This window comes from Macrobrachium nipponense, chromosome 34 (assembly GCF_015104395.2).
Source record: "Macrobrachium nipponense isolate FS-2020 chromosome 34, ASM1510439v2, whole genome shotgun sequence".
In the NCBI taxonomy this organism is placed as follows: domain Eukaryota; kingdom Metazoa; phylum Arthropoda; class Malacostraca; order Decapoda; family Palaemonidae; genus Macrobrachium; species Macrobrachium nipponense.
Window position 1 is genome coordinate 47,579,417 of NC_061095.1, and position 17,086 is coordinate 47,596,502.

General features: G+C 39.0%; 1 protein-coding gene across 1 annotated transcript in view; it reads right to left on the reverse strand.

Annotated features, from left to right (window-relative positions):
* Positions 1-941: 941 nt before the first annotated feature.
* Positions 942-17,086, reverse strand: part of LOC135208024 (uncharacterized) — a 17,286-nt gene continuing 1,141 nt past the window's right edge. Inside the window, exons 2-9 of the mRNA XM_064240135.1 lie at positions 15,179-15,245; positions 11,675-11,808; positions 8,608-8,745; positions 7,154-7,226; positions 4,921-5,072; positions 4,027-4,135; positions 2,854-2,962; positions 942-1,594 (exon numbers count right to left, since the gene is read on the reverse strand). Of these exons, the coding sequence (XP_064096205.1) occupies positions 1,378-1,594; positions 2,854-2,962; positions 4,027-4,135; positions 4,921-5,072; positions 7,154-7,226; positions 8,608-8,745; positions 11,675-11,808; positions 15,179-15,218 (972 nt within the window). The 5' untranslated portion in view covers positions 15,219-15,245 and the 3' untranslated portion in view covers positions 942-1,377. The remainder of the gene's footprint in view (positions 1,595-2,853; positions 2,963-4,026; positions 4,136-4,920; positions 5,073-7,153; positions 7,227-8,607; positions 8,746-11,674; positions 11,809-15,178; positions 15,246-17,086) is intronic.

Genomic DNA, 17,086 nt, shown 5'->3' on the forward strand with positions numbered 1-17,086 from the left:
TTCTTTGTTTTGTTCTGATGCTACATATGTATGTGCCCTTTTAGTAGGAAGAATCATTTAGTTTCATTATCCGCATCTCATTCATATCATAATTTTTCACCTCTCTTTCATAATCATTTCTCATACTTATTTTAAATTTTGTCCTCTTGGAGTGTGGAGACTTTTTATGTAATTTGTGTGTATATGTATGTATTTGTCTATGGCCTTTTATGTCCGAAATAAAGCATTTGAATTTGAATTTGAATTTGAATTTGTTCCTTTCTCTTTTATGACCTTTCCATACATTCTTGTCAACCCTTCAATAAATGATTCTCATGAAGCTTTTGCAAGATCGTTCTTTATTTCAAATGGTCCTGGGATCTGACGCATTTTCCATGTCCCTGTGGGTTCTCTAAACCTCTTCCGATAGGTATTCTTTGTGTGCCTGTGTCGAGACTCGGAATTCTGTGCAGACTGTTACTGTACTCCCAAGATCAGTGTCTCTCCAGCCACTGTACTGCTTACAGAGGTCTTTTATTCGTCACACTGTGGAACAGTCTTCAGGAGGATGTTGTGAAATTAGATCCTCAAAAGATCAAGACAAGTAATGCATTGCTACCTAAAACAATGCTCCTTGTACTTTACTAATTTAATCATATTTTTATTGTTTATTTATTTGTCAATTTATTGTTTTTCTAATAATTGACCTCTTTCTGTCTTTCCTGTCATTTCATTTAAATGAACACAATATTGTTTGGAAGCTTGAATTTCAAGTCAATGACCACCTGTCGGCTTGCCCCATATCATAGGGTTCATCCTTTGAATAATAATAATAATAATAATAATAATAATAATAATAATAATAATAATAATAATAATAATAATAATAATAATAATAACTGAAACTTTAGAACTAAAAATAGGTTGTTACACTAATGGGAAGAGACATCAAAACGACCACATAAGTTCAGTAAATGATTAGTCAGCTATCAAAATACATCAGAATGGTTATTACAGCATTGACAAACAGATGTTGTAAATTCTAAAGAAATTGTTTTAAAAGGCTCAGATTTTGATGTAATTGCTTATGGGCTAAGATCACAGAATGTACATTCCACAAGATTATGTCCTCTAAAACCTTTAAAGACTAAAATCATGTCCCTTGTACTCTGTTCTGAGATTTTCTTTACTGTATAAATGATCACTTGTCTAGAAGCTGCCTTTTATAGCTCATTAGAGTACATTCCCTATGGCATATAAGATCACGTCCTAGATCTACAGCTCATAAAACTGCATTTGTTATAGCCTGTAAGATCGAATGCTCTCAATGCAACAAGATGTTCTCATGGCCTATAAGATCACAGCCTCTATAGCCTATAAGATCATGTCCTTTGTACCCTATGCTTTGACGATCTTGCACAGAGGACTCTTCTTCTGACCGCAGTCCTCATCACTGAGATAATAGAACCTCTTGTAAGTCATGGCGACACAGCTGCCGTAAGGATTGCTGACCCACGGAGCCTGGAAATAGCTGTAGCAGACCCCATCGTTAGCGTCGACCTTGACGTTGCGGTGTTCCCAATTCAGCTCTCGTTGGTAGCAGGTCGAATCATGCCTGTTGATAGATAGCAAGAGATTGTTGCCATTAGCGTAATCGATAACCTTGGCGTACAGTCACATTGTCTGATGCCTTTGGGCACCTTGCTCGTAAATGTTGCTTCAAGTGCCCAATATGTTTTCTGTCAGTGACAAAACTAGTCGCTCACAAGTTGATTAAGGCAGTGTCATATGGATAAGGACCTCAGCAGTTTCAATTCTGACATAAATAGTACTGACTGCTCAGTGCAGAGTTTTGGCAGTAGGATGCTTAATGATGCCAGATTACTTTCTGTTCAGCTTTGAACAGAAAAATAAATCGAATATAAATGGGAAAAGGTGTAGATGCTGCTGATGTGACTTTGTTGCTTCAGCATAACTTGTGACCTCATAACAATAGTCAAACTCAAATACTGGAAGGCTGCAGCACACGGCATCCTAGTCCTCTGCAGCTGCTTCCTTCTTACGCTTTATTTGGTTTCTTAGTCTTATTAAGTTCAACTGTCCTCTGTAACTCTGTCTTCCTCCAATTTTCACCTGCCTAGACCTATGATAGCCCAGAAATATGACAAAGTAGTCAAGTGAACTTGTTATGTAATAGATAATTAACACACCTCCTGTTCTTGAAGTTAAACTATGTCACAGTAGAACATTACTGCTGTTTACATTTTGGATAAAACCAAAATGTAAACAGCAGAGTTGTCTTTGACACCTCGCTGTTAATGTTTATACTGCTGAAGCTGCAGATAATGGCTCTGCTATTAGTCTTAAATATTATTTGCTATGTGGATACATTCCTTCAAATGAAAGGGCTATGAAGTTACAAAACAAGCCTCCACCTAATAAAACGTCTACAGGCAAACAAAACAGGGAAAAACAGTAAGCAACAAAGTCTGGTAAAATACTATTTATATGAAACTGACAAATGACTAAAGGTTCAACTACTCATCCATATACATAGAAAAAATAAAGCAAAAGGGGCACAGCTTTTCTTTTTAGTAACATTACAGCTTCTCTTGAATTTGTGAACAAACAGCACCAAAACTGGTTAGAGCACGCGAGTGACTTCCACGTGAAGTTTAATGTCTAACAAATCTCTTGGGGCCATACACGCCAGATGTGTTGCCACCAGTAAGGCATTGTTTGGTTAGGCTACATTAGATTAGGTTAGCTTATCGGGTGGGCTACATAGTATGCCTTCTACAGCACAGTTATTCCCTCTATTCCTTTCTCATGTTCTTCTACTTATGCAGTCAGTCTGAGGCTTGATAAACTTACCTGAGAGCCCAGTGGTAGGTGCTGAGTTCCATGGCTCGTCCATCAGTCCACCTCCATCCGTGGGTGTTGTTGTAGAAGTTTCCACCAATCCAGAAGTCAGAGGAAATGGCTGGAAAGTAAAACAAAATCTTCTTAAATGACAGATCAAACGTGATTGCTTTCATTAGATCTTAGCCTTTGAAATTCTGCTACACCTCACTCAACTGAAAAAAAAATCCAGTTATGAAACAAAAGCAATACATGACCACAGAAGAAAACTTCTGCTGTACTTCACTTCGTCTTTATATCCTTATCAAATCCAAGCACCTATGACAAAAAATTTTCCTTCTATCACTAAGTCCCTATTACCTGAGCCCCTTCAAAATAAAAAATACCATTACTTTTCCTTGCAGTGATGTTCATCACTTATTCCAAATTTTTATTCTTTGCCTGGAGTACAAAGAAACAGAGCAAATCTTGATATATTCTCTTTGACTGTGATAACTTGAACGTTTTGGTTTTGGTATTGGTATTTGGTGCAGCCCCACTGGAACTACCATGGCACAGATAAAACCATCAAATGGCCTCTGCCAATCAGATAATTGTGCGTGGGGTGCATCAAATCCATCTCAAAAGTAGTGACGCTGATCTCACCTTTTCGAGACTGGTGCAGACTTCTTAGTCACAAAATGGGGGAGTTAAACTCATTTGCTCACCTACATCAGTAATCCCATTACAGTATTTGGATTCTTCTTGTCATAGAAGGCAAGAGGTTTCTGTGATCTTGGTTGGTGCAGCAATTACAACTGACACCAGGGGAAAGAATGTAGAGAGGGTAAACAGTCTGACTAAATGCATATATGATAAGCAAAAAAAAATAATGAATAAGCTATTATCTGCTAGACCACATACAAAAATATGACTTGAAGAAATCATTTAAACCTGGGGTTACAAAGTCATGGCCGAGACCAAGGGTTGGGAGCATTAGTGATGAGACATGAAAAATGAAAAAAATCATCAAAGCTTTGCCTAACTAATTCGATTCCTAGACCAGTTCATTAGCTACTGAGTTACTTACTGTGTCATGAGTCTTGTCTCTAAACCAATGTTTGAACGAAGAGAGGAGGCATTACCACCTCTGTTACTGAGACCATTTCAAGGAAGTGAAAAAAACCGAAAACAAAATTATCTTACGATGCTCTCTCATGTGGCGGCCAAGGATGTCTAATTCTTCACTCTTTTCTGGCGTGAAGAGTTTGCCTCCAATCACCTCACAGAATTGATTGGCTTCGCCCCAGGTCATCTGTTGGACAGATAGCAAAGACGTTAGACTTGACCAAGCATGCAATAAGGGATAAGTAAGGCACGGTACTGTTAATTATATGAAGAACGTACCTGTATATTTGACCATACAGAAGGCATATTCAATTGTTGGTAGACAGTCAACACATTGTTCACGAATAAAATTGTTATTATAGGCTCCTTTTGACTTATGCCATATGAATAAGTGGTCACAATGGGTTCTGATTGTCATTACACACGTGAGCTAAGATCAGAGGATATCCCCTAAAATCCTAGGTGCTGGAATTCAAACATAAAAATGCGAAGAATAAGCTAAATACCACTTGTTAAATCCAAAGTATGGCCACACTATTGTATAAGCAAGACCCTCCAGATTATTTCAGTCCAGCGTAAGGGAAATTTGGGACACTGAATCCATAGAAAAAAAATTGCTGAAATTTTTGACAAACTTCCAGATCTCTGCTACGTGGTGCAGGGAACTGTTGTTCTCAAGAACTGGGACATCAAAGCCTAATAAATCAAAGCCCTTATTTAAACAAAGATTTGCTTTATGCAAACTAAGGTACTAAATAGCAGTAGGACAAACCAAGGCATTTGGTGACATGAAAATCTGGAACTTCAAAAATGCACAGTAAGATATCTGCCAAATGTGAGCTAAAGTTACAAAAACCATAAACCTAACTAAAGGCTCTTACTAAGCAAAAAGCTAGATCCAATGATCTGGAACTTTACAATTTCAAACACAGAAACAAAATACGAAGTAAATACTTGATAGTGGATACATACGTTGCCAATAAAGAAGAGGGAGACACAGATATCCCCAACTTTCGTGTACAGGTTGGGACAATCATCGTGTTTGATGGTGTGTGGGACCAAGTAATCAAAGTCGGTGCCTGACACAAGAGTGTCATTGAGGTTCTGAGTGATGACTTCCCCTCCTGCAAAGTAGAATCAGCTCAGTCAAGTCAGTGCTCTGAGTCTCCTACAATGCCTCAAGTTCCAAACAGTGATGACACCAAGAGGGTTTCAAAGTCTTCTTTCTCTGTACCAAACCTTTCATCATTTAGCCAATGACAATGACAAAGCAGCACATTTTGATATTCATTTGTGTGTGTCGTAACAGACTAATCTATAGTTCTTCACATTAAGCTTATCCTAATGTAAAGAACGTCAGCTTTGTATTCTAGGAACACAGTACCTTTTGAAAGTAGTTTGTATTTTTCCTAACATACAAATCTGAAGTTCTTTACAATATGATAAGCTTAACGTGAAGAAGGAATGTTTGTATTTGTGTAGCAACAAACTTAAGCATTTTTGCCCTTGTGTGACTTTACAAGCATAAAGGCTATCTTGTGCAAAGTTTGGTTAATATACTGCAGAGAGAGAGTCCACACTGCCTTAGGACTATACTGGCTGTTCACAGAAATACAGCACGTGCTGGCAGAGGGCCAGCACTTTCTAACAATGGCAGCAACACTTACGATTGGCTCTAAAGACGGAATTTGTAAGAACCTTTTCCTAACACCCAGCAATTTGCATATTCACAATGCTAATTAACTAAGCATGTGTTATAAAATATACGTAACATAAATTTTCATCATAAAATTTATTACTTAGATACTTACCTAATGTGACAGATAGCTTATATCTCCACGCTGGAACTCAATATATTGTATAGGAGCGTGCCATTATATCATAAAAGTATCTTTAACAGCAGGTAAGATTCATCCCAAATTATATAAATCTAATAATAAACTGTATTATTTGGATACTTACTGACTGTTAAAGATACCTTTCTGATATAAATGTATGTTCCTATACAGTATACTACCTATTGGCAAGGAGATACAGGCAGTCTCTGGCTTACGACAGCTTCGGCTTACAATGTTCCGAAGTTACGGGGCTTTTCAGATAGTATATTCATCAGAAATTATTTCCTTGTTTACGACACGTTCCGGAGTTACAACGCTTATGACACCAATCCAATGGAAGAAACAAGACTACAAAAAGACAAAATAATCAATATTTGAAGTATTTTTTTATGAAAAACGCAATAAAATTGCAGTTCACATAGTTTTCAATATATCCAAAGCATTAAAAGTAAGGTTTTCTAAGGATTTTCGACGATGTTTCGGTTCACGACGATTTTCGGCTTACGATTCGGTGCAAGAACTGCCTGTATGACCTTCTTTAACAGTAGATAATAACTATCACAATAAAAGAGCAGTCTCATAGTCACAAACAGGGGCAACCTTTCTTCAAGCCTCTTTCCCCTAAATGGGTGCAGCTCTCAGTGTTATCTCTGTGTCTAAGAATTCTAAGAATTCGTATGAATGGTGTAGAATTTGACACTAAGTAGCATTTATAAAGATCAATTTGGTTACTATTCATCTTTCTGAATTCACTTCCTCCAGAACGAATACTTTTTTTCTCAAATTTCTTGCTCAAACGCTTTCAGCAACTTTCACTACTCTGGTTTTCTAATTGTTTTTCATATTCAGCCCATAGTGAAATCAAGAGAAAATGTCACTGCCACACTTATCCTTTAACTGCTATGTCAAAAATAAGCTCCAAGTGCAAACAACTGCCATAATAGCATCTCTTTCAGTGCCCAAATAGAAGGCTCATCAACAGCACATCCACCCCATACAACACAGACCAGCTCACCTCTATACCATCACTACACTCTCACCCCTCCTAGATATTTAGTTGCTTCCGTTCCAACTTCTCTTCCACACCACCTGGTTCGCACATTCTCGATGTTTCCCTTCCTTATTGCCGAGTAGACTGCAGGCTAACTTTCTCCCTTTTTCCCATGTAACCTGAAATCATTCTCGCCCATCTTTTCACGTGTGCGAATCTTCCTACATCATCTTAGCTGCATCGGCATTCCTCACTGATACATACCATGCAATACATATTCCCTAAACAGTTTCTTCCTTTTTCCTGCCATGCGTTACACATCCACTCTTCACTTCCATAAAGGAAAGTTGGCTCAACTACACAGAAAAATCCTCACCGTCTTGGAATTCTGCCCTATCTCTTGGCAGAATAATGTCCTCCAAATTCTGCAGCTTCTCCTCTGCCAGCATCTGGAAGTAATTCAAGAGTATCAGACGTCAAAAACAGGAGTGGAAAGATGGCGAGAGAACCGGATATGTTTACCGCCCCCAACGCCTCCCACCCTCACAACCCAATCCCTGAGTAGGCAAGAAGTAATAAAAATCTTTATCATCTTCTGCACTAGATTTGGATGGGTTACTGATGCTGAAGAATAGGAATAGGTAAGCAAGAAGTATTTAACCAATAGAGAGAGAGAGAGAGAGAGAGAGAGAGAGAGAGAGAGAGAGAATTCAGGTCAAAGGCCAAGCGCTGGAAACCATTAGGTCATTCAGCGCTGAAACGGAAATTGACAGTAAGTTTGAAACTTGTAACAGGAGGAAAACCTCACAGTTGCAATATAAAACAATTGTTAGGAGAGGGTTGATAGTGAGATGGAAGAATGGGAATATGAACGGAGGTACAGTGGAAGGAATGAAAGAGGTTGCAGTTAGGGGCTGAAGGGATGCTGGCAAGACCCTTAAGTAATGCTTACAGTGCACAACATAAGTTGCACTGTATTCACAAACATTAAGCAAACAAAGATCATTGAATGTCCACTGTGATGGAACAAAGAGAATATGAACAGAGGTATAGTAAAAGGAATGAATGGGGTTACAGTTAGGGAATAAAGGGAGGCTGCAATGAACCTCAAGCAATACCTACAGTGCACCGCAAGAGGTGAATTAACGGCACTAGCCCCCTACAGGCCCAATGTTAACTGTAATTCAAGATTAACGTTAAGTTTAATTGAACATTCAACTACACTCCAGTTTATTTTCATCGGAATTAGATATGAACTTTTCAAGTTAAATTTCACTAGCGCTGCCTTAACTCTCCAGATTCGATAGGGATCAATGCTAACTTTCACCTGACCTTCGATTTCATTTGAATCAGTTTCATCTCTACCCTCATTCACTTTTTTTTATAACTTTTGACATCCAAATAATTTCACTTCAATAAAAGCCTTCGATCCGTGAGTTGAACGTTCATCTTTTAATATAATCAACATAAAGACTATTTCAGGCATAGCATTAAATCTTTTATCATTATCAATATCTGTTTAACATAATTTTCAACTGAATGCCCTTTTTCCAATTCACTAACATTATTTCTTAGAATTAGAATAGCAAATTTAGGCCAAAGGTCAAATCTTGGTACTAATGGGGTGATTCAGTACTGAAAAAATATTGAAACAATTGTTAGGAGAGGGTGGCAAGCAAGATGGAAAAAATGGAATATAAATGGACGGGCACTAAAAGGAACTAAAGGGACTGCAGCTAGGAGTCGAAGAGATGTTGCTCAGTACTGCATGAGGTGCAGTGATGGCACTGGTCCCCTACAGGGACACTGTTTTCATTGACTTCAACATACCTGGCAGAGTCTCATGTCCAGATCTCCTGAACAGGGAGGATTAGTCTTGTGGCAGTATTCCCTGATGGTAATACAACTGGTGTCACCATTCCTGGTGCACCTAACATCGCCCCTGGCACAGTCGTCATTCCTCCAGACCTGCAGGAGTTAAGAGACAAGATTAACAGAGCGCAGGATTACTCTGTACACCTGGTACAGTCATTATTCCTCCAGGCCTGCAGGAGTTAAGAGACAAGATTAACAGAGCGCAGGGTTAGTCTTTACACCTGGTACAGTCATTATTCCTACAGGCCTGCAGAATTAATAGACCACAGGGTTAGTCTGTGCCCCTGGTGTAGGAGTAAAGAGGCAGGATTAATAGGGCACAGGGTTAGTCTCTACCCCTGGTATAGGAGTAAAGAGGCGGGATTAATTGAGTACAGGGTCAGTCCGTCCCAGCAATACTGCACATCTTTGTGACATAGTCTGGATGCTTGGAAACCTTCCATAAAAGAAAACCTGGAAAACAAGGAAATGAGGGATCATTATAGCAAATTTTTATTATTTTTTTTTATTATTATCATTCAAGCTTCCAAAGAATATGGCGTTCATTAGGAAGAAGAGGAGGTAAAGGGAAACAAGGAGAAAGAGAATTCTATATATAAAAAAAGAGGGAAAAGAAAGTAATAAACTGTTAAAAAATGTATTAAAATGCAAAGGGGAATAGTATAAGGGATGTAATGCATTGCATCTTTGCTTGAACTTCTAAAGTTCCACAACCATTCTCTCTCTCTCTCTCTTTCACGGCCTTAGATGAGAGAGGTCCCGCTTAATCTCCAGGTACTGCTGAACTAAAGGATACGATTAACCCTACATATGTCTTATTATTGCCATTTGGCTTATGCAGAAGCCATGGATGCATTCAGGTCGTTAAGATAAAAAGGAATGACCGAGTGAAGAGCACCTTGATCCAGGTTCTCGATTCTGGTAATGTCAAATACTGACTGACGGCTTTTCTTCATCTTAACCTCTCGACTTCAAGCAGCCAGACGATGATATGCGCGAGATTGTCAATATTTAAGACAGAGCCGGACTAACCCTGTACTCTATTAATCCAGTTAAGAGGTTTCAAAAGGAGTTCCACCAAACGACACAGAATCGACACTGCTAGACTCATCTGATGCACCGGAGGATCTGTTCTTTAAGAGGGAATTTTTAGTGACAAGGGGCCATAGGGAAAGGTTGAGGTATAACAAGGAAAAAAGCAATGTCCTGTATCTGTAGCAGATCGGTTGGTGTACAGAACTTTTGGTACCACATTCAGCGTGCTGCGTAAGGCATACTGTAAGTCAAAACACCACGGGGAGCACTGGAACAGAGGACGTAGTACAGATTTTCCCAGATATTGGTTATGAATCCTTTGCTGGTATTCGTTTGGCCGTGTCACTTCCTTTTTGGCTTCCTCTGTGTCTAGGGGCTTCTCATAAGCTCTAAGAACACTTCAAGGAGCAATGGCAACAATAACTCTAGACCTCTGTGGAATTCTCTTCTGAGTTCGACTTGAGAAAGATTTCAAGGACTACCACGATTGTCTCTTCTTACTTTCTTCTCTCTGGGATCTTTCCTCTCATTTGTCTTTCCTCTGGCCTCCATCATCCCCTCCTACGTGTACTTATTCATTCCTTTCCTTGCAAGGGTCTCTCTTCTACATCCTACTTGAATCTCTATGAGAGAGGCATTTGACATCTGAGACCACAAAAACCGAGATGGTTTGGGCTAAAGAACAATTTGATGTCTATTCAATAGTTCTGGAGACTGTTCTGTTCTGTTCTGATTTTTGGGAAGTCATTGTTTATTTCTGAGTTCCCCAAAAAATTTAACTTCCCAATCATAAGGAGGTTTACCTGTAAATCACATATCAGAATAGGTTGCCTGATGTTCCACTGTACTACTCATTTTCGTATAAAAATACATCTGTGAACTTCTGTTCCAGAGGTCCTTTACTCCTCACATCATAGGACAGTGGAACAGTCAGTCGCCCTTAAGAGAATGTCACGCAATGGGAACCTCCAAAGTTCAGATGTCATGCATTACAAACCCCAAATAACTCTCTCCTTTTTATTTTGATAATTTACTTATAATTCTATATCCTTTTTTAATTTATTATAATTCATCTTTATTTCTGCTTGTTTGTTTGTTTGTTTGTATGGTGTTATGACGTTGCATGGAACCAGTGGTTATCCAGCAACGGGACCAACGGCTTTACGTGACTGCCGAATCACGTCGAGAGTGAACTTCTATCACCAGAAATACACATCTCTCATCCCTCAATGGAATGCCTGAGAATCGAACTCGCGGCCACCGAGGCGGCAGGCCAAGACCATACTGAAACGCCACTGAGGCGCTATCTTTCTTTCTGCTAATTGGTCTCTTCTTTCTGTATTTTTCATCATCTTCTGTAACTTCTGTAATATTGACACCATATCCTTTGGAAGCTTGAATTTCAAGGCAGTGGCTCCTGTGTGTTTGTTCCATATGAACAGGGGTTGTCTTCTGAATAATAATAATAATAATAATAATAAAAATTCAAGTGGACTTGGTTGTCCTCCCCCAAGTGACCTTAGGGGAGACATGACACAGCCACCCAACCCCGCGAACTGGTTTGTCCGTCCCAGGTGGGGACTGGGTAGGTAGGGGGAATGGGAGGGTAGGGGAGACATCCACCTCCTCCTGCAGACCTGTTTGTCCACCCCAAAGTGGGAGTGGGATATCTAGGAGACGGCGCGGGGGGGAGGGGGGGAGGGCATAAGGTGGACTGCATCCCTGGGTTCTAGCACTCATAACGTGCGCCAACAATGATAATAATAATAATAAAAAATGTCAAAAGCGATCAGAATGATATAGTGAAGGGTAATTACTATAATGTTGACAAAAATTTTGATTTCTTAGGATGGAAATTTGTTTACACCTTCAAAAACTGTCAAAGGTCACCCACATTAATGGCTCCCACAGCGAAGCTTAATAATAATGATAATAACAGCAGTCGTAGTAGTAGTAGTAATAGAACTCTGAACCTATAGAAACTCACCCCACAGAGTCCGCTCTCTTCGTCGGAGTAATCTCCACAGTCATTGTCTCCATCACATATATAGCCGATTCTCGTACATCTAGAGTCTGTTCTACACTCAATCTGGTCATCCTCGGAGCATCCAGCAAAGGCACCTGATGGGTAAAATAAAAAAAAATGCTGAAAGCTTCGAAATCTGAAGAGGAAATAAGTGGATCAATTCTCCTTCCAGGAGGTAATCGGTCTCACAATGGATAGAAAGTTTAAACTCACTGCATCACTCACAATATATATAAGGGTCCCTGGGTTACAGATGCAGCGACTTATGGCACTCTGATCTTACAGTGGTATTGCAAGCAGTTGTACAGCTCCGTGAACTGATCTTACAGCACTTACAACGCCATAAGAGCCATTTATTACCATTATTATTGTTATGTTCCAGTTTACAGCGTTTTCGGTTTGCGCCATTTTCGGTTTACGCCACCCCGATGGGAGGGAACAGAACCCCCCCCCCGTACAAATGAGAACAAATGAGAGGTTTGACCTGAAGAGAATCAAACTCTCAAATATAAAATGGGGATTGTGCAAGTAGTGGTAAACAGAAACACTGAAATCCTCGAAATCCAAAGATGAAGTAAGCGAAGAAATTCTCCTTCCCAGGAGGGATTCGCTCCCACTCTGAATAGAAGGTCTCACTCACTTAATTGTTCCCAATACATATATGAAAAGATGAGTTAAAAATTTCGAGGGTTGACCCAGGAAGATTCAAAGATCTTTAAAATACAAAATGGGGATTATACGAGTTGAGGAAAACAGATGCAGGTAAGAAGTAGCAGTGCTTAGGACAAAAGGAATAAACACTGTAACATACAAAATTTGCTAAAGGTAAGGGCATCTACATTTCATAAATCATATACTAATTATTTCATACAACACATCTATTACAACTTCCTCCCATAAAACTGGAAAGAATAAAATTAACATACTCATCATGGTAATTAGAAGAAATGTTGACAAATCATTCACAGGTTGTAACACGAGTTTATGCAAATATTTTGGTTAATGAAAGAAAAAGTAATTTTGATCAGAAAATGTTCTATAAACATATGCATTATAAGGATTCGTTTGTTGGTGAAGGGAATTTTCCAATAACCGTTATCATTGGTGCTGCTTTCTTGCTACGGCGATTGGAGTAGCCTGGGATGTGCAAATGGGGAGTGGGGAGGGGGGTGAAGTGACTGAGGCAAGTAATTGTAGTCTTTTAATTATGATTCTTTTTCTTGCAATTAATCTAATTTAAACGAGAAGCTAACAGATGTAACATACGGCTTTGCATATCAAGTAGTGTAAATGTTGCTGAGCAACATTTATTTGTGACTGTTGAAATCTTGTGCGATCCGTCCTGCCGACTCATCGCGGAATTATTGAACCAGAAATCATGACTATACTCGGTATTTTTTCCATCTGTCCACCAGCCTGTGGTGTTTTGCGTATGGTAACACTGCGTCCCGGGCTTTAGATAGTTACATTCAGCTTACATTCAACAATAATAATAACCCTATTTCGAATATCAACGGTGTAATTCGCATACAGTAAATTATTAAAACACTTTTCAGTTGCAAATGTACGCCCAGATATCCTTATATTTACCTAAAACTTACACATAGCGTAAATATCCAAAGCCCGGGACGCAGTGTTACCATATGCAAACACCACAGTTGGGTGGACAGATGGAAAAAAACAGAGTATAGGTCTACGTCTGTGACTGGTTCTGGAGAAGACTTTAGAGGGAGAGGGAGAGATTTTAAAAAATACATTTGAAATCTTTGATAGGTGCAGTGAATATGGGAAGCCTTTCTTTGATGGAGGGAAGATTCAGTTAGACTTACTTTTCTTTTTTTTATCGGTGTCCAATGAATACCACTAATAGGGAGGGAAAAGGATTCAAATCAAATAATACATTTGATTGGGAGGTACTTTATTCTCATCGGTCTAATCACTCCATCCTCCTTCTATACGGCACCCTCTCCCTGCGCCCCCCCCCCCCCCCCCCCCCCAAAAAAAAAAAAATAACCCAGTCTACTGCGACCTCCCACTACTGACCTACATTGCGTGAAAGCAGCGCTAATGATAACAGTTATTTTAAAATTCCCTTCACCGACAAATGAAGCCTTCAAATGCATATGTTTATACAACATTTTCTGCTCTAAATTACTTGTTCTTTCATTCCCCAAAATATTTGCATAAACACCCTGTGTATATATATATATATATATATATATATATATATATATATATATATATATATATATATATATATATAAAACCCAAAGCCAAAGTGAGGAAAGTTGTTGCAACCAATAAATAACAAACAAATGCCCTCTATGGGCTACCTTCACAAGCAGCAAAATAACCCAGACAAATACAGATCAGCATAATGCCACTTTAGCTGCTTCTATAAAAACTGTTTCCCGCCGCTCGCAAAAGAAGAAACGCGGCCAAGATCCTCAACAGAACTTACTTCCCCAATTTTGGAATTCTCTTACTACTTTCTCTCCCTTTCTCTCTATTTCCCAACTCTTCTCATCCTTTAATGGCCTCTTTGGTACTGTGTAACCTATGCCCTAAAATGGGCTGTGTGACCTATGACATCAAAGGGGCTGTGTAACCTATGACCCAAAAGGGGCTGCATAATCTATGACCTCAAAGGGACTGTGTAACCTATGACCTCAAGGGGGAGCGGGTAATGCACTAGTATCTATGACCTCAAAGGGGGACTGCATGCATAATCTATGACCTCAAGGGCTCAAAAGGAACTGTGAACCTATGATAATCAAGAGGCTGCATAATCTATGACCTCAAAGGGACTGTGTAACCTATGACCTCAAGAGGCTGCATAATCTATGACCTCAAAGGGACTGTGTAACCTATGACCTCAAGAGGCTGCATCTGGATGACCTCAAATTACCTCAAAGGGACCTGGTGCTTATCCAATACCCTGACCTGCAAGAGGCTGCATAATCTATGACCTCAAAGGGGGCTAAGTAATCTATGCCCTTAAATGATGGTTGGGTTAGGTTAGGGATTAGGTGATCATATTCCTTCTTCGCAGTCTTTTATGTACTACTTATTTCTTTCTTTATTTATTTTTCCACCAGCTATTTCTCAATTTCTTTCATACGAATGTGAGCTCATCATGAACAACAGTAATAAAATAACAGTAACAAAAGCAATATCGATACGTAATCAAAACAATGTCACCAATCATGGGATAGCTCATGCCATGAGAGTGGTGATATAATAATAATGATGATATATTTTGTTCTAAAGGGTCCACAATAATACAGTGTTAAGAGTCCGTGTATAATTTTTAAGACTCTACAAAAAGCTTTCGAAAGTAAAGTCTTAAAAATTATACACGGACTCTTAACACTTTGTATTATTGTGGACCCTTTAGAACATTATATATACTCTCGCGATAGAGTTTTTCCCTAATAAAAGATGATATAATAATAACTATCTTACCTGCCACACAAACCAGAAGAATTAGGAGCGATCTCCGCATGTTGCTAAGATGACCACTTCAAAATGTCTGAAATATAAAAAAAACTTATAAGTAAATAAAATAATGTACATTTCATTCTCAAGTTCCATAAGGAATACGCAACACCCAATTCTTAGTGTCAGTACACCTTTACAAGCATCCTCGATTTACGGCGCCACTGGCCAATGCTGAATAGATCTTACAGCGCTTTTTGAGTTCCGTTATCAGCGTTATGGAACGCTATAACCTGATGCTGCATCAAGTTGACGGCATTGCATCACGTTACGGCACAGTGAGTGCTGTTGAAGCACTGTTAACAGCAAAAACCGTCGTAGAGCGAAAATGGATCTCTGCCGTAAGTCGAGGATGCACTGTACAAGTTTCCTACAAGTAATGACAAAGAAAGTAATTTAAGTTAACAGAATTGAACAAGTTGCATACAGGTAATAACAAAAGAGGTATAATTAAAGGAGACAAAATAATCAAGTTTCATACATGTGATAACAAGAACGTAATCTAAGAAAAAAAATTTGGAAAACAAGTTTCATGCATAACGAAAAAGTTATTTAAAAAGAAAAAGCTGACATAAGTTTCACACACATAATAACAAAAACAATAATTTAAAGAGACAAAAATGAAACAAAATGAATTAACTTTCATACACATGATACAAAGAAAAAGGTCATTCATAGAGACAAAGTGATGGAAGTTTCACACACAATCACACTTGTGGGCATAGTGAAGTCCCCACTTCTGAAAAATGAAGCTGCCCTTAGCGTCAGTCGTGACATGGACCGGATAAGGGAATGCTGCAGTAGTCGGTGGGGGATGAGGCTGAACTCCAGTAAAACGATAATCCGCCCCTTTATGTGGATGGAATTTTGCTCAACGAGTCTGGAGACTCAACTATTCTAAGTATATCTTAGTTTAACCAGACCACTGAGCTGTTAACAGCTCTCCTAGGGGTGGCCCGAAGGATTAGATATTTTTTTACGTGGCTAGGAACCAATTGGTTACCCATATTGAGAAATGAATTTCTAATCACCAGAAATATATTCCTCTGATTCCATGTTGGCAGAGCGGAGAATCAAACTCGTGACTACCGAATTGGTCGGCGAGCACGTAACCCACTCGAGAGACCTTTTTTTTTTTTTTTTTTTTTTTTTTTTTTTTACTATTCTAGGTGTTACTTTTGACTCGCACCTTAGCTTAGAGAAACATCTAATGAAAATGTCAGAGAATGCCACACTTAGGTTAGGTACTGAATGCTGTGATGAAATCAGTGCAACCTGTTTTACGACACTTGTCCTTCCTTTACCAGAACACTGTTCTCCGGTGTGGATGTCTGCTTCTGCCAGATATTGATCTCTTTTAGATGGAGTGGTTCGTGGTGGTAGGGTTCTGTTTCCTAATAATAGCAGTTATTATTAGGGGAAAACTCTCTATCGCGAGAGTATATATAATGTTCTAAAGGGTCCACAATAATACTAAGAGTTAAGAGTCCGTGTATAATTTTTAAGACTTTACAAAAAGCTTTCGTACCATTCCCTGTGTTCATCTTCAGTCAAAAGAAAAAAAAATTTTTTTTTGACAAGATGAACCCAGGGAAGGGTTCGAAAGCTTTTTGTAAAGTCTTAAAAATTATACACGGACTCTTAACTCTTAGTATTATTGTGGACCCTTTAGAACAATAGCAGTTATGCTTTGGACCATCGACGGATGGCCTCGTGTTTGTCCATTTTTCTTGAGTCGTATTTCAACAGAGATCTTTCACATTCACAACTGATTCCTGATTTCCTCTATCTGCCGAGAGCAACCAGATTCTTTAAAGGAACAGCTGAAGCACCAATATGCAATAAATGTTTTGCCTCGCCGTCGAACTTCTCAGT